Here is a 21,141-nt window from a genome sequence, read left to right on the forward strand (position 1 = left end):
GCTCACGCGAAATCAACTGCTTAGTTATATAGCTATGCTATCCTGTTCACGATTACAAATATTTATTAAATTTTTCCATTCTTTATGTAGAAATGTCAAAAACTTTCAGCTCGCGCTTCGCGTTATTTGATTGTTGAAATACGGTCTTTATGGCTATAAGTGCAAGCAGTCCTTAAAAGATAGGACCTACCTTTTCGATCAGATCAAAGCGTATATAAAAATTTTCTGCTCGCGCTTTTCGCTCGCGTTAATAGGAAGATCCCCAATTACTCATCATTTTCATGATTTACAAAACATGAATAGAGTGTCTCGTTTTTAGGACTAAATCTCGAAATTTTCCGCTCGCCCTTCGCGCTTGAATCAATTGTTAAGTTATAAATATTCTGTTTAAGTTACTCAAAGTGCTTAGAATTTCCATTCTTCAGGTAAAAATGTCAAAAATTTCAGCTCGCGCATGGCGTTCGCATTTTTTTATTGTTGAAATATTTAACGTCGATGGCTAACTGCAAGCAGTATATAGGTAGGCCTACCATTTCGATCAGTCCAAAACGTGTACAAAAAAAAACTGCTCGCGCTTTGCATTCGCAGTAATTATTCAGTTGCATACACATCTCTTTCAGGATAACAAACATTGCTTAGAATGTTCACATTTTAGGAAAAAAATACACAAAATTTTCAACAACAAAATTACTCGCGCTTCTCGAACTTCTAATTAGACCAAGGCTGCAGGGATAAGACTAAATGAAAAATTTGGATCAAGTAGGTATAGATTAGATCTTAGTGTAGTGTCAGCCAAACGGCGATAGGATCCAATCATAGTAGCCAAATGATAAGGTATTTTAACTGAATGGATCCCGCGCGGACATTCTCTCTAACGTTAGAGATGGATACTGTGCATGTTATTTCTTTGATGTTTTGTCTCCTCACGCATATCATCATTGTTTTCTTTCTTGCCTGAGCCAAATTAGAACACAAATTACCATCATGTTTACTCTTTAATTTAGTTAATTCCATCTGAAAAAAAAATCATGTCAAAGAAGAAGCTTCACAATCCCCTGAATTTCTTCCAAGAAAATCGTGGAGTAAATCAACAAAAAGCACTGGATACAGCACTCGTACAATGTTGTCTGTCTGGAGATGACGATGCGGTGATCGACCTTTTGCAGAAGGGAGCCTCCCCGGAAGGAGAGGCGTATGCGATGGCACAGATTGCCAGTGGGGAAAACTTCAAGCGGCCGCTGATGGCCGCAGTAATGAACGGGCACAAGAAGATTGCGCAGCTGTTGTTAGACAATGGAGGTATGATACTTGATACTAATAGAGTATTATTGATTTTAGTTGTTTTTAGAACTGAATTTATAAAAACAAATCATCATGTCTCTCTTGGTTAAACATTTACTTGTTTTGAATGTCTGTCATTAGTGTCAATCATGGTAACTGTTTTTTTTTTTTTGGATTCATTTTTTTTAAAGTCTGCTAAAGTTTATTTTTAAAAAGTCAGTCATTTGATTTACATTTATTGTATTGACATATATTAAAAAAAGACTTTATTTTGAACATAAAGAATTGAATGTGAACTATTTCCTTTGATGTTACCTTTCCTTTGTCTTTGAGTTTGATCTCTCCACTTAGAGTGACTCCTTTTAATTTCTTTAGTCATGCTGAACATTTTTGTCTCCTCGCTGCTTCATATTCCCTTTGAAGAAGTCTTTACATTGCCATCCTTCACCTCCTGCCTTGAATTTTTCATGCAATAGTTACAATGTTATTTTCTTCATGTTCATTCAATGGTTCGGTTTATTCACTCTCAATGGTTTAGCATTTAGAAATTAGTAGTAAAACTAAAGTAATATAGCTCATTTATATTCATTAGGAAGTCATTTATATTTATGTTCTTCCTTTTGTATGCAGATTGCAGATCATCTTATTCAAATATTTATTTTTTACAATTTAAAAAAAATATGTTAGTTACAATGTTCTTTTCTTCAAGTTCATTCAATGGTTCAGTTGATTCACTCTCGATGGTTTACAATGTAGCATTTAGAAATTAATAGCAAAATTAAAGTAATGTTTATTCATAGCTCATTTATATTCATTAGAAAGTAAATTATATTCACACTCTTCCTTTTGTATGCAAATCTTCTTATTCAAATATCTATTTCCTTACAATAGAAAAAATTATGCAAATAAACCCTGAGGGAGATCAGTACACCATCTCAAGGCAGATCACCTACCTCAGGCAAGCACAGAATAAGAATGTGCTATGTTAAAACTTTGTAGGATATATACCATGCCCATATAGCCCCAGGCCTTCTTCCAGGGAAATTTTTTTTTTGCAAACAATCGTGAATCAACAATATGCTGACATGACTTTGATGAAATCATGTATACATCTTCTAATTTGAATTTAATCTTCAACTACACTGTATGAAGGCTATAAATGTTTTTAGTATGGATGGACTGATTAAACAGAAACTTAAAAGATATTGCCAAGAATAATTTTGTTTACAACATTTTGATTAGCATATTTTGGGTCATAAGAGAAAAGTTTGTAACTGCATTCTGATGTACAGTACAGTCCTACATAGAAAATCTGCTACACGCCTACACCTAATATTTGTTTAGCTGTACTAGCAGTCTTTTAAAATGTGGAGCTAAGTGCGATGTCATACCAGGAAAATTAATCCCTGAATTGATAAGCAATATATCACATAGACTTTGTTTGGATAATATTGCAAGTAACAACTAACAAACATTTATTTGTCATAAGTTGTGCTGTTCTATGACTTGTTTAGTCAAGATGCAACTTACATCTTGTATGCTACTCTCGCAAATACCTTTACGAACACCATACAAACGATTTTTGTCTCGCTTGCATATAGCAGAGCGAGACTATAGGTGCCGCTTTTTTTGAAGGCAGCGTCATCATCAAATCTTAACCTAAGGTTTAGTTTTTTTTTAAATGCCATCTTAACTAAAAAATTATATGGACCTAGTTACTGAACATCCTGCCTGAGTTTTAGGTCATATGACCAATGTCAAATGCCATTTAGGGTCACTGAATTTGGCCATGTTGGGGGTATTCTTGATTTCCATCATAACTTTGAAAGTTTATGGATCTGGTTCTTGAAACTTGGACATAAGAGTAATCAAGTATGTACTGAATATCTTTTGTGAGTTTCAAATCATACATGTAGGACCAAGGTCAAAGATCATTTAGGGTCAATGACTTAGATTTGTTTGCAGATTCAAAATTAATTTCTTAACCAAGGTTAAGTTCTATCAATGTCATAACTTTGAAAGTATATGGATCTAGTTAATGAAACTTGGACATAAGAGTAATCAAGCATCAGTGAACATCCTGTGTGAGTTTTAGGTCACATGACCAAGGTCAGAGAACTTTGGCTGTATATGTTGTATTGCCATCATAACTTTGAAAGTTTATGGATCTAGTTCATGAAATGTGGACATAAAGGTACCGTAATTAAGTATCAATGATCGTCTTGCACAAGTCTTTGGTCACACGATCATTTATGGTCAACTCTCATTTAGGGTCAATGAACATAGTATTTCATTATCATGTGAATGGTATTTTTGTGAATTATTCTGTAGTCGTTTTCAGCACTGCTGCTATATAAAATCATGTAAAAAATGGTTATTAATATAAATTGTTATAAATGGTATGAAATCATTTGCACGTTGCTCATAAAGGAATTTGTGACCATAGCATTAGGCGTGTGTGTGCCTTTTGGCTGTAAACTGGATTATAAGAGCCCCATCCCCCGGCCTCCGCAATCTTACTTCATTAGTTCTATGTTCTGTTTGAAATATATTTGATACAGCTGATCCATGTGGTGTGAACAGGTATCATGTCCAGCCCATCCATCTTGCTGCCCATGCCGGTCACAGAGATTGTGTGACTCTGCTTCTCAATTCTGGAGCAAATGCTAACGCGGAGACTTCGGACTTCAATGCGCCTGGTGTCTACAAAAGTAAGCTTGAAATGGTTCAATTTTGTTGTAAATATTGGTAAAGTAAGAATCTTTTGTCATACATTTGACAATTTTTTCGTATGGATACACTTTTTGTCTTGAAAGAATAGAATCTTTGAAATTACAAGTACCTGTACCTGTAAAGTCTTGATAATTGTAGGTTGTCAACGATAATGGCCTCATTGACTGTCCAAAATAATGCTTAAATGCAGAGACTATTGATTTTTATCTGAAAGTCATATCTTTTTGTCATTAGACAGACAAATTCTCAAAAATTGCAGGTAAAATTTCGAAAATTGTAAAATTGCAAATGTAGTGGCCTCATTTACTACTAATATGTGACTCTATCTCTAATTTTTCAACTTTTTTTTCCAAATTATATTTTTGGGGATAAAAGGCAACCAGACCTATGATTTCAAATCAATGGCTTTTGCATCAGAAAAAGAAAGCAAACAAAAATCACAAAGGACAATAGGAATGTAAAAAACACCAACCAGTAAAAACAAACAAACCTGCACTTCATATTTGTGTTCAATAACATCTTATTATTCTTTGTCAGAACAGGGTTATGAATTGTTTAAACAGGAAATGTAAAAAAAAAAAAGAATATCTCATCTTTGTTTGCAGAGCCATTTCGAGGAGGAACCACACCTTTACACATGGCAGCCAAGTTGAACCGTAGCGACTGCATTGAAGAGTTAGTACAACGAGGCCATGCTGATCTTGACAAGAAAGACGTAATTGGAATGAATTGTCTGAACACTGCATGCCAACTTGGCCACGAAGAGAGTGCTCTCACCATTCTTAGGCTGTCTCAAGAAAAGAAGATAGCGGCTAAGTCATCGATAGGCACAGGTCAGTCTATGTCAGGTTGCATGTCATACTGAGAATACCGAGATACCGTGATACAAATAATAACTTCATTTGGATTTTCAATATCTAAAAATTCATCTGTTCTGTTAATTTAGATAACAAAACTACCTCAAAATCAGCAATGGAAATCTAAAAGGTCCCGACATTGTCCTTGATCGTGTTCAGTGTTATAGCTGCAGTGGTCGGGCCCAACACGCACGGATGATATCTGACCACCATTCTTCATGATAAACACTTTTTACGACCACCACCAAATGAAAAGTGTTTCAAATCCAACTCCTTGCAAGGAAAAATAGTAATTTCATTTGTATATTTGATTACATATAATGAATTTTCAAAGATTTTGACAATTTCCAAGAGTCACCATGTTCATTCACTTTCAGCTTTTAGACAAGTAACTCAGCCTATAAAACTTTTTGTTAGTGTGAAATTGTCACCACCACTATGAAGTCCCTAGCTTGGACACTGATTCTGTTAGTGGGAAAAGGGTTAGGGTCATAAAAATGTCATGTTCATCCATTTTCCTGATTATTTCACTACTTCTAAGTTCTAGGTCTAGATTGAGGCAATGAATAATCCAAATTATTATTTTTTTTAATTATCACCCCCATCACCATACCAGGAAATAGCCCACTCCATGACTGCGTACGCTGTGGCCTTCTAAAAGCGACAAAGGCTCTACTAGACTATGGGGTGGAGGTGAACGCAGCTAATCCAACTGGTTATACTCCACTGCACTTTGCTATGATACAAACAAGTGATGCTGGACCAGATCTTATACGAACTCTCATACTGCACGGCCGCGATATTGAGGTCAACCTTCCGAACAGAAAAGGTAAATGCCTTCTCAGTCCCATGTTACATAGGTGTCTGGTTTGAAGATGACCCGCTACCAGTTTTTGGAGCCACCGGCTTCACGTTGCCTACTCACATGCCATGAGTCGCCTGACTTCTCATGTGAACATTTTGCATTGTTCTTGCATGAAATACTAGAAATACAAAATTTCTAGTTCAGTGGTCACTTGGGGTGTTACCCATACCAATTGCTGGACTGGAGCTGGTGTGGAACTGGCTTCAAATTACATCCAGAATTGGAATCTGAGTGGACTCAGCTTTTGAAAACCGGGTGTTGCATATTCGTTTAGCCGCCTCCAGGGCTGGTTTTGTACAGTTTGTATGCAATAATTGTTTCATTATATTATATTTTTTCATTGAAAATTATGGGACTTAAATTATTCTTCTGTTATCTAGATTTTCAGGATTTACACAAGTTTTGTTTTATTGCATTCTTGTAAGCAGTTTTAAGCCTTTTCTGGTAAAGTTTGTTATGTTTATACAAGTAATTCACTAGTAGAATGAGATTTTATTATGCATTTCTTAGGATAGATGTGATTTATGTGTGTGTACTGTAATTTTCTTAACATGTAGTATTAACAACACACTGGTCTGTGCTATATTTTTTCAGGATTAAAACCTCTTCATCTTGTGGCCTTCAAGTCGGATGGAGGAGAGCACTTTCATCACGTACACACCATCGAGTATCACATGTCCCGTGATCATATCACCCTCGACCCCGGCCGACCTCGCTATGACCCAGAACTGACCTGCTTCTTGCTGCAGTACGGAGCAGACTTCAACATCGAGTATCACGGCAGGTCGTTGTTACAACAGGAGATCTACAACAAAGATGACGAGGATGACGATGTCATCTTAGATACTATCTTGCGAGCCACAGACTCCTTTGAGATACCCTACCACCCCAGTCCAAGGGATAGCCAAGTGTCACAGATTTTAGAGAGGTTGACCATGCTAAAGACTCTGTTCTCTAACCCGAGACCGCTCCAACATCTGTGCCGTCTTCGCGTCAGGAGGCTCCTCAGACCGACACGTCTCAATAGAGTCGGGGAGCTGGCTGTTCCCGATCGCCTCAAGGAATACATCCTCTTGAAATGTTGAGTATGCAATTTTTTGTCACAGCGGATAAAATCCACTTAAAACGTTTCAATATTCATTGAATTATCATGGTATACATGAATTAGGGTATGAAGGTATGTATTTATAGCAGACATGCAAAGAGATCCGACCTATTTGAGGACTTTCAGTCAGAAATTCAAAGTTTTATATCTGACTTTGTCCTCATTGAACAGGATAAGAGGGTTCACCTCCCTCTGGCATATTTGAGTTGATGATGATGTTATTAGATTATGTCATAAAATGAAACAATTTTAATGAAAAGAGACTTTCGAAGGAGAATTGAATTCATGTAGGAATAGTGATCTGAAGTGTACATTTTGTTTCAGAACTGGCATTGGGAAAATGTTGAGATTTTTAACTGCTGTTAGTCGAGCATCCATCTATTTATTATTATTATTATTTTTTCAGCTTTCAAGATTCTCTTTTAAATTAAAAGAATTTTTTTTTTCATAAGCTCTTCAGTGTATTTGCAGCAATTCAACCCAGAATGCTTTGCTGCAACTGTGTTCAGCATGCAGTCAAGTGTACCAAGCCATGTCAAGTTCGCAAGTTGACTTGAGATGTCTTTGAAATGTCTTTGCCAAAAGAAGTGCTTCTAAAAAGTAAACCGTCAACAACTCGCCATACTAACTTGCCTCTGTGTGTGTGAAAGTGGTATAGGTTTCCAAGTCTTCCATGTCTGTGCATAAGTCTGTAGCATCGTGAAGGTATTATCCTTAATTAGAAAATGGATGATTTTATGACTGCAATTGATTCAACTCAGATCAAGATTGATTTTAATTCATATCTCTCAAGAAATCTTATTGAAATATCAATTTGATCTAGAATAAATTACAACTTTCATAAAGAATGAATCCAAATTGATTATAAAAGGTAAAGTGGAAATTTTTCGCAGCAAAAACCCCTCGTCAAAATCCCCTCATCTTTGCAGCAAGCTCTATAATGATCTCATAATTTGTCTATAATTGGTAAAATAACTTCCATTTTTTCAACCTTCTTTTCCTTCAATTTCAGTTGGGAAAGGGGAGTAACTGATGCATGTACCTGATGCCAAAGCCATTGCAGATTCCCTCCCAGCCACCATTTGACAATTACTTATTTTACAGTAACTCCTTTCAAAATAACTCAGACGGTGTCACACATGATGACATACACGTAGCAGATGCCTATAATCTTCCCCATGGTCAGGTGTCATGAAAAAATACATTAGCATATTTGGACAACACAGTCTGCACCTAGACCATCCCCTCATGCCTGCGTCCTCCATATGTTTCCCGGCTGTTTATTTCTGCCCTCGGGCAGAGAGACGAGACGCCTCGCTGCTGGGATGCTTGCCCACTGACCTAGACTCTTTTTTTTCTAATCTTTGTTTTAATATATTATTTCATGTCTCATGACTCCAAATAAACAAGATGCATACATACTTGATACTTGATGCGATAATTCCTCTTGCAGCTCCAAAAAGCTAAACTGGAATGAACCTTGCAATATGTCTTGAAAGATTAATACAAAGGCCTTTCTAGCAAATTTGTTGTGTTTCTCGTCATTAAAAGGAACTTGCCTTTCCCTCAGAAATTGCTTGAGTTTAGCTGTAGAAAACTGCTGAAATCTACGAACAGCGTCATCCATCGTGTTTGCCACGATTACAAGGTTTGATCTTCAAGTATAAGCATTCTAAAACTCCCTGATTGAGTTTGAAAAAATGCTTTGAAATTTTGGGATGAAAAAAAGGCTGAGAATATAAGCCGTATTGTAGAAAATATTTGGCATTATATGGCTTCAGTGCGGTTGTAAATAGGTTTGCCCCCGTTTTCTTCCTGTGATCTATTGTGCGACACACGACAAGTGTTATTTGCTATAAGGTCGATTGGCGAGTGACTCCCTAGCCCTCAGGCTGTATCAGTGCCAAGAAGAAGATAATGTAATTCAATTTTGTTCCATTCTCCAGGAATGTTGGTGTGCAACATGTGGATCAAAGCTTCCTTGTGGCGAGGATTTTTTAAATGCGGTATGAAGTCCACTCCTACAGACTCTTGTTAAAATGTTCACACAAATGATCTATAGGATTAAGAAATCTTTGAAAATTCTGAACTTTTTACTGATTGATATTGCGAGGTCTTGGATGGGATCATCCCCCTCCCCTTCCTGCTTGGCAGGTTTTTACTATATTCTCAACATCCTTGCTTATACCGGACCAATATACACAGTCCTTGGCTGGCTGTCTGGTTCTCTCGATACCTGTATCACTGGTGTGCATTTATTTCAAGATATCTGCTCGGAGTGGCTTCGGTACATCCACTTGCCTTCCTTTGAAGATGATGCCATTGATCGTGCGTGGTTCATATCATTTGAACAAGGACATCATGGCGATTGAGCCGCTGTTCCTTTTTTGCCTTTTTCTCAGAACATTTTTCAAGATGTTCCGAACATGCTTTGGCTGGTGATAAGATGAAGTCATTTTAGAATAAATCTTATGTGTCATTCTGATTGATTTCAATAAAGTTTTAGATCGCTAGGTGCATGCTTGTACAATCCACTTTAATGCAGGGGAAAATAAAGCGCTTTTGTGAAAGGGAGTAGAACCAAATAGTGGCCAGTGATGTCAGTGATATGCATGTAATACCGTATATAAAATATGTGAAACTATAGCCTAGGAAGTTGGACAAGACAGGGTAAACTGAGCTGTGATCACATGTTCGATTTATATCAACCTCACTGAATGCTTTCCAAGCATACTTCTTTGATAACAATTACGGTATCAGAAAATGTTGTGAGACCTTTCACCATATTCAGGAGTTTCAAGTTATAAGTAAATGACTTCAATGCCAAATCCCCTCTTATTTTGAATGATTGAATCTGTTAAATCAGTTAGATCATGCTTATTACCAATACCAATAACAAAGGTGGCGACACACATAATCTTTGTGTAGAGGTATTTTCTGCCCATCCACACTGTATTTGTACAGTGGATTCCTCTCTCTAACCAAAACAAACTGTTGGGATGATGAGGGACTCAAAATCTGTGCTTATTTAGAGCTGTCTTATCACTTGTCAGGAAAGCCTGAGCATGCCGTGTGAAATGATTGGTTAACACAAGAACATTCTCTATTCTTCCTCCTTACGACACTAGGCTCAGAAAGTCAAGGTATTCTAGTTCAAGCGGTCGCGAGCTTTTAATCAAGGTCAAAAGTGCTCTGGACTTGGATTCTCTCGTCTTCCTTACAGTGCAACGTTTACATCGTTGGATTTTTTCTTGTACATGAGATTTCAGTCCAGGACAGAAGTATCTATCTTGCATCGCAGCAAAAGTCCTCTCTACTCCAAGGTGACCCATGTCTTGGTGTGTCTTTTAAAGAGCTGTTTTCCTCATTCCCTTTGGAAGAACTACCAGTGTGCGATCGTCATCTCTTCAGTTTGGTACATCCGTCTCTGATGATCCGGGCCAACATGATCATGACTGGATCGACTGCTGTCTCTCTTAGCAACTGTGTCCACTTGTTTTCAGAGAACACAGACAAATCATAAACCTCTAGCTTATTCCATTGTCGAAGTAGCATTCCAACAGCAACTTTTTCTTTCTTGATCTGACGTGATCCAGGTTTGCTGCCACTTTATTTTGGCTCAATGACGCGGTTTGTGACGAAATCTTCATTCTGAAACTTAGCAATCTCTGCCAAAGTCATTCCTTTTAACTCTGTGCTTTTGCACTCATTCTGTTGATACAGATCTGTAGCATTTATGTTGTGATTTTCATTCACCTTGAAAGGAATGTCCTCTCCTCCGGAAATGTCATGGGCAGTGGTAGTGAAGTCCAGGGTACGCCATGCTTCTTTTGAAGAAATTCTTGACAAGCTGTTGCATTATTGTTAGACTTCCCTTGATGGTACTCTATGTCTAGATTACACTGTGCCAATTCGTTGACCCACCGTTGACCATGAGCGTCCAGGCGAGCTTTATCCGAGAACGTATGTTAGTGGGTTATTATCTGTAATTGCCGTTACCTTCCTTTGGATTTCATAGTCTCAAAATTTCACGGTAGCAGCCCAATGTAACACTCTGACTTCAAGCTTATGAGCCGGATACTTGGTCTCTCCAGACAACAAGCTCCTGCTAGCATAGGAGATCACTCGCTCTTGTACTTGTGCAAGTACTGCTCCTAGACCAATTAAAGATGCCTCTGCCTGAAGGATAAATGGCAGCTATGAATCCGGATATGCCAGAACTGTAGCTGACACTAATGTGCCTCTTGCAAGGTGTTAAATGCTTCCTGGCATCTTGGAGTTCATTCTACAACATTATGCCTTCCAGAACCTGCCTTCTTGCCTATTCGCGCAAATAGAGGATTAGCAATCTTGGCGTAATTCTTGATGTAACGTCTGTAGTAGCCAGTGAACCCCAAGAAACTCCTGACATCCTTCTTTGTTATTTATCAAATTAGGTTACGTACACTACTGATTCCTTACAACACTTTGCTTTGCTCCTCGACCCTCACACTTTTCCCCTATTTCATTATTTTGTTTTCTCTTTCATCCTTAGGAAACTTTTGAAGCCAGGAGACTATCATTTATCAGGAAATAAGCCTAACTCTAATGAATGATTAAAAATATTGCACAATGTAAACTTCAATATATATATATATAATGTTACGTATACTACTGATTTGTTACAACATTCAAGGCTGGTCATTGATACAATTAAGGAAAGCTGGAGGAGGAAGATAAAACCTGAAATGATGAAGACCGAAGAAAATTTATTTTGATTTGAAATTGATTTAACATTTAATAAATAACAAATTATAAATGTAACGGCAGGTATAAATGACACATGACACAGTCATTTAAAAGTTTATGTGGTATTTATTTTGAGGGTAGATCAACCCCCTCTTGAGTTCTCAAGGAGGACAAATCTATATGCAGTTTGAAAGTCACCTACATGTACATAGCAATAGCATCGTCAATGAATCAAGGGTTCGACCACCCATATACAGCTTTTTGACAGTGTGAAGACAAATCAAACCACCTTCAAATAGATCATCAAAAAGTGTAACTCAAATCTTGACCTCCCCAAAGCAAGAGGGTGGTCAGTCTCTTTCCTTCTCATTTGGTCATGTGTCAAGCAAGCTGTCAAGAAATCTATCCCAAGATCACCCTCACAGACCCAAGGTCAAGGAGAACTTCCCTGAAGGGCTCTCCTCAGAAGTATTTCTGATTGAAGGGATGACTTCAATACAATGATTTCAGGGATATATGCTTCAATGCATTCAGGGACCTTCTCAACAGAACAGTTTTACATACATATAATAAATCTCTCTCTCTCTTTTGTACATATAAACCTCACAATATTGCCCACACAGAGTATGCCTGTCGAATTGAAGTAAATGCAAAGAATGAAATGTAAAGTTATCAATTTATAAAAATACATTAATTTCATTAACAATCGAGGAAACAATAACAGATATTAATGCAGACTTCTTCATATTCCAGAAAGACAAAATAATAAACATTTGTACAAGAACATGATTCTTAAATTGTGTGTTTACTTATAATACATTTATTACAAGCGTGCTGAGTCATCGTAAACAAAACTGTTATCTAATGATTTACCTGACGCTATCGGATAAATTGAAGCTAAACTCCTTCTCGTCTGACTCCAATTATGAAACTAAGGTAGACATCAATATCAGAGTGGGAAAATTGAAAAAAATTGGCAAAAATGCAGGTGAATGAAATATCGTCTGTCTCTGTTATGTTCATGGAATTCGAGCTGACGTCATATGGGTTATGCACAGGCACAGTTGATTTGATGAAAAAGGAATATTCCAGTCGTGCAGGGGGGATGTAAACAAGGTCTATTGTGACAATGGAAATAACAAACATACGAGATAAATGCATATGTTTAGAAACCAAAATGATAATGAAAGACGCAATCATTATAACAAATAATGACAGTCACACTATAATGGCAATAATGATTAAATAATTAAAATGATGATAATGAAAATAAATTGATTCTTTAACATAACATATGTATATCTACTGAATATATATCTCTGAAGTTTAAACATCTGAATTTTATTGATCTTAAATGACTTTACTGCAGCCATAATATTGGCAGGACTCATTAGAGTTACCAAAATTTACTTTTCATAGAAAAAAATGAGAAATGCTTTTCGCTTGAGGGTAATACATGGCCCTATGAATGAATAGGCCTTGTCCTTGCTCTATTGCAAAGACATTTCAAGAATCTCATATTTTTATTTGATAATTTGGAATTGAAAATGTCATCTTGTAGTAAACTATTTTTGTATGCCATGTCCGTGATATACACCAGCCCTTGCTTTATTGCAAAGACATTTCAATAATTTCATATTTTAAAAAATAAATTTGGAATTTAGATGTATGCCATCTTGGAGCAAGCTATTTTAGTATACCCTTGGTATATGCCAGCCCTTGCTTTATTGCAAAGACATTTAAAAAATTACATATTTTTGTTAATAAATTTGGAATTGAAATATCATTTTGGAGTGTATGTTTTTATCCCTTTGTCTTTGATATATCATGTATGCAGTCCCCACATAATTATTAGATTTTATGAGTATTTCCTCACCATGTCAAAAAATATTCTAAAAAGCAAAGGTAAATTTCATCTCAGTCTTAAATATCTAGAAGAGGCTTACATTTAAATGTATGATTTATTGTTTTATATTATTGATTATTTGTTGATTACAGTTTTAGCAACAGTTATCCTTCTCATTGATATTGAAATGAATTACTAGAAGTTCTGCAAAAAAGTTTAGTACTACTAGTAAGTCAAACTGACACATTTTCTTTGATTCGTTTATGAAAGTTGATAATTAGGATATTTATTTAAAATCTTGAGTTATTTTGATTGTTGCCTGTGTTATGCCTTGGTCTTTCAGTATGGTGTATTATTGAATAAAAAATGTTAACTTATGTATGAATTCAGATATCTATGATTTCAAGTGGATGGGCTGCTTTGCAAAAGGACTGATTTCAATTGCATGAACAGTTCGTAGCAATATGACACTTAAATCGGTTTGCCAGGAACACTTTTGTTATTGAATTAGCCTGGGTGCCATATTGCATACAGAAATGAAAAGAAGTGACTATTTCAAAGCATGTTTGCTCATTTTATTTCAATTTCTAGAAGATAATTTCAGTTCTGAATAATATCAGAATCTCTTTTAATGGTGTAGTCAGTGTATATTTTATGTTGGGATATTATAGCCTCTTTAAACTTGGGTACTGTTTCTCAAAACATTAATTCACAAGCTGGTGTATTGTAAGCTAAGTATACTGAAATATAAATCTATCCCAGGATAGGGATAGGTTGGGATAAAAGTACATCATTAGTGTATGTAGTATTGATCTTCACTGCTTAAAAAGTTAGTGCAATAAAATATATGGTTTAGTATCTGTCGGAGTAACATTGTGTATTTATTGTTATGGTGTTTTGCTGTAGCTTTATATCACTTTCTTATGCTTCATGGGGATTGTCCAATTTCCTAATAATTAGAAACTATTTCATATATCTTTACACCTGTTTCGATTCATCATATCTCTAAAAAATGTTTGAAATTACGACTCTTTAACAAGTGAATTTACGAAATATATGGGATTTCCAGTGTTAATCTTTGAATAACCTTAAAGATCATTGGAGTGCTCCCAAAGTCTCTAGAACATCCCTCACTTCATTAAATTTGTATCTTTCTCATTTCGCTATTACCCCTTGCTGATTACTAATCTTTTTTATTTCACTAAATTTATTGAAATATGTCAACATACAGAGTTCTTACTTTATAAATTTTTGTTGATCTACATTGACTACGAGACTACGAGTAGATCTACAAAAATTTACAAGCCAGGAATTGATAAAAGTTTGACCCTCAGTTTTTGGACATTCTTCCTTTATAATGAAGGTTTTAGAAAAATAGATACAGAAAAACAATGGGGATTTATTTAGTTTTTGTTATTTAGTTTTCATGGTGTGTGTAGAAATTGCATGAAATTATCTTTCTTTTTTTTTAACAGAAAGTTGAGATTCATTTTATATGTTTTATCTAGTGCACTATTCAATTTCGAATTTATTTTTCCCATCTCTAAAAACAAGATACAATATACACTGAGAATGAAGCGAATTTACTTTTTAAATTCGCTTCATTCTCAGTGTATATTGTATCTCTAAAAACAAGATAAAATATACACTGAGAATGAAGCGAATTTAAAAAGTAAAGTATAAGAATGGAAGGTGCAGGAGCATAAATTCATACTTGAAAAGGTTATATAAGCACCTGAAATGCATGTCATTTCTTTTTTTTTCACCCAATGGTAATAGCTAAAATCAGTTCCTAAACCTATATATGGAAACAAATGAGATTTGATTAGATTTGATTGTCTAAATTAATTACTAGGTGCTCATGAAACAGTTATTTTCACTTATACTATTGTTATAAGCTACTGATAGTCATTCAGTCTGATCGGTTGATAGTAAGCCTGTGAAATCACCGACATAAAGAATTATTGGTGTTAGTGAATAAAAAAATAGAATCCAGCTCGTTCAATTTTGAAACCATGGGACATTTTCATGGATTATAATCAGTGGCGTACCTAGGAATTTCCACGGGGGGGGGGGGGGGGGGGGGGCAAAAAAACCGTCCGCCAAAAATTTGACAAGCAAAAAAATGAAGGTCTTCAAGCTCGTCAGGGGGGCAAAAAAGGTCTTTTAAACTCTTCAGGGGGGCAGGGATACGTCCTTTGCATGGGTGGTGATTCGTCAGGGGGGGCAGACTTCCCCCCTGCCTCCACCCCACCCCCCCTCATCCCCCCCATAGGTACGCTAGAGATTGTGCATTGTCATATTTTTATGGTATTCCATATTCAATAATATGTATTCAAAATATGAAGAGAAACTTCAAAGCCTTATAGAAGTCCCCATTATAAGGTGATCAGATTTGTAATAAATTCTTAATTTGTATATTCTGTTTTTTACTCATGGTAGCCCCCCCCCCATCTCATGTTTGGGATGACAGTTCTAAGCAGTGGCGTACCGTGGGTCACGGCATTGGGGGGGCACCAGCAAAAATTTTGGGTCACTGAGGAAGCGCGCGAAGCGCGCTCAGTTGTCAGGTATACTGACCTAATAGAGATATTTTAAGGACATGCAGTGCCATCAAACGAATATGTATCTCACTGATTAAATAATGCGAGCGCGAAGCGCGATCTGAAAATTTTTGATATTGAGGGCTAAAAATTGACATTATATGCAAATTGTTTTGTAATCATGATACTTAACTGTCTCGTTAAACCAACAATGCGAGCGCGAAGCGCGAGCTAAAATTTTTGTATAAATTGACCCTAAACAAGGAAATTTTATTTATTATATTTTAGAATTCATTAAGAGTATAAATATCTCACCATAGTCATCTAATGCTAGTGCCATCCTTTGCTGATTTTGTTAGAATTACATCTAAACACAGTCATGAAGCACCTTTTGTAGTCATGTAATCATGATTATTATACGTATCTTACTAATCAAATTCTGCAAGCGCAAAAGCGCGAGCTGAACATTTAGGAAATATAGACCTGAAGAGGGGCATTCTAAGGGTTGTTTGTATGAATTCTCTAAGACCCTACGTATTTCACTAACCAAATGATGCGAGCGCGAAGCGCGAGCTAAAATTTTTTGATATTCAGATCAGAAAAATTGACATTTTAAGGACAATAGTTACGAATCCATTAAGTCAGAGTATACATATCTCACCATAGTCATCTAATGCGAGTGCCAAGCGCTTGCTGATTTTGTTAGAATTACATCTAAAAAAAAGGAGCACTTTTTGAAGTCATTGTAATCATGATTATCATACGCATCTCACTAATGAAATACTGCGAGCGCGAAGCGCGAGCTGAAAATCTAGGAAATTCAGACATGAAGAGGGCATTACAAGGCTTGTTTGTAGGAATTCACTGAGACCCCACGTATTTCACTAACCAAATGATGCGAGCGCGAAGCGCGAGCTATAATTTTTTGATATTCAGATCAGAAAAATTGACATTTTAAGGACTGATTTTAGGAGTTCATGAAGAGCAGAAATCTCACCAATCCACTAATGTGAATGTTAGCACGGACAGGAAATGTTTTATATTAAGACCTTAAAATACGGCAATAACTTTCAGTAGTCATGAAAAAGAAGAATATATCACTACTTAAAACAATAATAACTCTAATTGCGAGAAAATATATTATTTTGTTGTATATTGATTTGAAAACGGGAGGCTTCAATACAGCAGTTTTATATGTCTCGTTAAAAAGTCTATGCGAGCACCTGGAACAATGAAGACACAATTAAGCAAATAATGTTTCATTAAGTTGTGAAAAATGCTTCTTATGTTATATAACATAATATAACACTATGATAAACAACAATTTCTTCTTTCCCCACTACGTTTCTCTTCCTTTTTCCCTCTTTTTCTCCTTTTCCCCGTTTTTTTTTTTTTTTTGGCCAGCCGATTGGGGGGGCACGTGCCCCCCCATGCCCCCCCCCCGTAGTTACGCCACTGGTTCTAAGAGAAAAACAAATGTGTGACACCTAGACAAACGTTTTTGCTAAAAAAAATCGAGAAGTAATTGAGTGGGTAGGGGAACAAAAAAACCAAAAAGATTTCCACTTGGAGAACCCGGGCATCGATCCCGGTACCTCTCGCATGCTAAGCGAGCGCTCTACCATCTGAGCTAGCTCCCCTTGTTGAATCTCCCGGGCTGAAATAAGGTATATATAGACTACATTTTGCGTTCTAAACAGTCTTCTTCAAGGTTTTTCTTTGATATTAATTTTATTTTTGACAAATTGGATGGTAATATTATCTTTAATAAACACTATTCTTCTTCATCTATATATAAGTAAAAACTTTTCAATTGTTTTACTATAACAGTAATCAATGATAATTTAGGTACATTATTAAATTCGTTGAAATATATTCGTTTAGTCTGAATCGTACTAACCCACATGTAACGAGGGCACGTGGAATGCGGACGTCATTTACATAAGGACTCGACTCGGATCGCCACTCGACAGCATTGAAGTTGACACCCTCAGCCTTAGGCATTACCGTAAGTTGCAAGTAATACAGCATTTGTTTGACTAGAAAATATAACAAAGCTATTAATCATTCAGAATATATATTCTATATCTTAGTATAGTTACTGCTTAATTAAAGACAATAAACGTTAGGCTAAGATAATGCCGGTAAAATGGTGCTGGTGCGCTTTCGCAACGCACGATGAAGTCAACGCAGTGTTCCACGAGCCGCTCGCCCGCTTCGCTGGCGCAAGGCATGACCGGAATCTGTTGGGCGCTATGAGGGTGCAGAAGCGCATTAGCACCAAATGATGTGACATGGGAGTGATGGGCACGTTGACTTCCTTGCCTTAAAGTTTAACTTAAACTTTAACAGTGTTTTCTGAAGGTTCATCTAAATGTTTCCCATCATCTACCGGTACTCTGCTGCCTGCATTTTAATTTCGTTTTAACATTTATCTAAACAATATTGTTTCAATGTTTGCTTGACAATACTATGATTTATTGATTAGACAGCTGGAAGCTGTCTGTTTTGAGGAGTTTTTTAACATTTTTTTTGTAGTAATTTCTCCTCGTACACAGACAGCTCGCTATCATGCAGCCACCATTAGGGGATTTACAATGCAAAATCCCCCCGTCGGGGCTCTTTAATTTTCGTCTTTAATGATTCAAAATTTAGAAAAACACGACAGAAATGCAATAGGCCTAGCCCTAGGCCTATTCCCTCTTTGCATTACTGTAAGTAATGGTGTATTAACCGCACCTTTTTCTCGGCGGGATAGAAGCAAAAGTCGGGGGTGCGGTTTATACACGGTGACGGGTCTGAGCCAGCCCGCCGTAACCCCTCCCGTACATCAGTAGAGGCGCACGGCCAATATTGGAGACTGTCTCCAATGTGGGAGATTATCTCCAATATCAGAGACTTTTGTAAAGATTTTGGATATCCAATTTCAGAGACAGTCTCCAGTTTTGGAGACCAATTTCCTTTGTTTACATTTGCTGCAAAAGGATTACCTTGGCGGCAAATGAAAATGTGATAAGCAGATTCCTCATGAAGAATTACCCCTTTTCACCATCTACTTTAAAAATTCACCGTCTACTTTTGTTTTGATAAGGATTTTTGTTGTCAATCACACACAAAACAAATGGGCTTCTGACCTCAGTGAGACAAAATTTTGGGTGGGAAAAATCATGCTTTTGTTGGTGTTGTTTCTTTTGTCCTTTTGCAAAGCAAGTCTCCAATGTGGGAGATTGTCTCCCCTATTGGAGAGAGTCTCCCATATTGGCCGTGCGCCTCTACTGTACATGTACGATGTCTGCCAGTTCACAACACATCGAGTGGCCGGGCGTAGCCGCCCAGGCAATGTCGTTTAGAGGGGTATGAGCCGCGGGTAATGGGAAGCGAATTACGATCTTAATTAAATGTTGTCCATAACAAACGCACCCACCTTCATGACACTAATTTTGACTTTATTCTCGATTCAAAGTAGTGAAGTTCCCTGGCTAATTTGAAAGAAACGCGAAGCACACTCGGTAATATTTTGTGAGCGAGAGTTGAATGAGCTTAGAGATTGCGTTGTAATGTGGTTATAGTGCGACTTAAGCTGGCGCTATTCAAAGTCCCATTTCGCGCCAGCTTGTTTTTTTTCCTTCCTGTTTGCTTTTCAGAAGATACCATGTAAACCATGCACGAGAGACAGCACGAAGCCTTAAAAAACAACTGGAAAAATGTCAATTTCTTTGTTTCTTGAACCTTCCTATAATCCCGTATCCAAAATTCATGCTAAGACATCAAATTTCTGAAAGTGATTGTGAGGTTATGATGCAAGAAATGTGAATGTTTGTTCCTCCTACGCTGGGAAAGACAGATCATAATTTGATAAGATGTACTGGCATGACTGGTACTGTATCGTAGTTTGCAATGTACGGTAATGGCAGTGCTGTGTGTGTGTAAACTGTGACTGTGAGGTGAGTGAGTGTGTAAATTGCCAATATTGTCGGGACCGTTCTTTCTTTCTAACATTTGTAGATGAATGGATCAAGAACAGCAGATTCCGCGTACCGGTAATCTCTTTGGATACTTTGAATTTTAAAAACTTAGATTTTGTTTCTTTGTACTTCAAATATGCATGTAAATGTGAGAAGAATTTTTTTTTTTTTTTTTTTGTCCAAAGTTGGGGGTGCGGTTAATACACGGGTGCGGTTAATACACCGTTACTTACGGTAATTGCCCCAAAACGGGGAAAATCAATTTAAAAGGAATAAAAATAGTGACTTACCTTGGCTGTTGCGCAACTTCACTTCCTGTTTTATCTGAACTTAACACATAAACATATGGCCATTGAGTCCCCTGTACAGATCGCGCTAGAAGTACTTCGGTCTCTGTTATTTGGTGAGTGAAGCCAATGGAGTTCAGCTGAACTACCAACATAACAGAGACCGAAGCTTTTGGTCTAGAATATGATGGGCCCCGAGCCTGCACACCTAACAATTTGAGTTAAGATTTAACATGAATTTCTTCTTATTTCACAAAATCTATTAGTATAATGTTCCTTATATCATTAAGAGTAAGTGTACCAAATTTCTCATTAAAAAAATGAAAGGAAATATAGGATTTTCTTGAAAAAACCTCGAGCAGTCATTTTCTTCAGATTGAAAAAAAAATATGATACCCATGTCTGTGCACTCATTCACTTTGCACACGATTCAGGGATTTTGATGAGAAAAGGTGCATTTTGTCTATGTATTGCAAGTATAAAGTTCGTGCTCGTTGCGTATCTTCTATTACTAGGATCGCGCAGACAAGGGGGACTGCGCAGAATTGGGGGAACTTGCCATACTGCTTACTAGGCAGCTGGCACTCGAAAATCCTGCCAAAGCAGGTTTTCTCGGTAGGGAAGAGGTTATATTATAACCTCGTACATGTACGTAGGATGAGTGGTCGCAGTTAGACTTGACACTTCGTCTCTGCTGTAGGCCTAGTTTAGAAATTCAATTATGAATCCATGTTAGCAATAAAATTTGTGTTACCATGTGGCTTTATGTATATGTATGTTTAGTTTAGTCAGCCATTTGCATGAATTATGATTGCTAACTTCTATCCGTCTCAAAAATGCATGTACTCCAAAGACTGCATGACAATGTTGAGATAAGATGTGTCAGATCCGAAATAGACCTGTTCCTGACGCATGATGTTGCTGAAATTTA

General features: G+C 36.8%; 1 protein-coding gene and 1 non-coding gene across 2 annotated transcripts; one reads left to right on the forward strand and one right to left on the reverse strand.

Annotated features, from left to right (window-relative positions):
* The first annotated feature begins 947 nt into the window (after positions 1-947).
* LOC121425515 (ankyrin-1-like) lies at positions 948-10,697 on the forward strand. The gene is made up of 5 exons (XM_041621590.1): positions 948-1,299; positions 3,843-3,992; positions 4,620-4,847; positions 5,488-5,700; positions 6,331-10,697. Exons 1-5 carry the CDS (start codon positions 1,029-1,031, stop codon positions 6,819-6,821), a joined length of 1,353 nt encoding a protein of 450 aa, XP_041477524.1. The 5' UTR covers positions 948-1,028; the 3' UTR covers positions 6,822-10,697.
* Positions 10,698-17,525: 6,828 nt separating this feature from the next.
* On the reverse strand, positions 17,526-17,598 carry TRNAA-AGC. Its single transcript has one exon. It is a non-coding gene; the product is annotated as a tRNA-Ala (tRNA).
* Positions 17,599-21,141: the final 3,543 nt, after the last annotated feature.

Source organism: Lytechinus variegatus, chromosome 12 (genome assembly GCF_018143015.1).
Source record: "Lytechinus variegatus isolate NC3 chromosome 12, Lvar_3.0, whole genome shotgun sequence".
In the NCBI taxonomy this organism is placed as follows: domain Eukaryota; kingdom Metazoa; phylum Echinodermata; class Echinoidea; order Temnopleuroida; family Toxopneustidae; genus Lytechinus; species Lytechinus variegatus.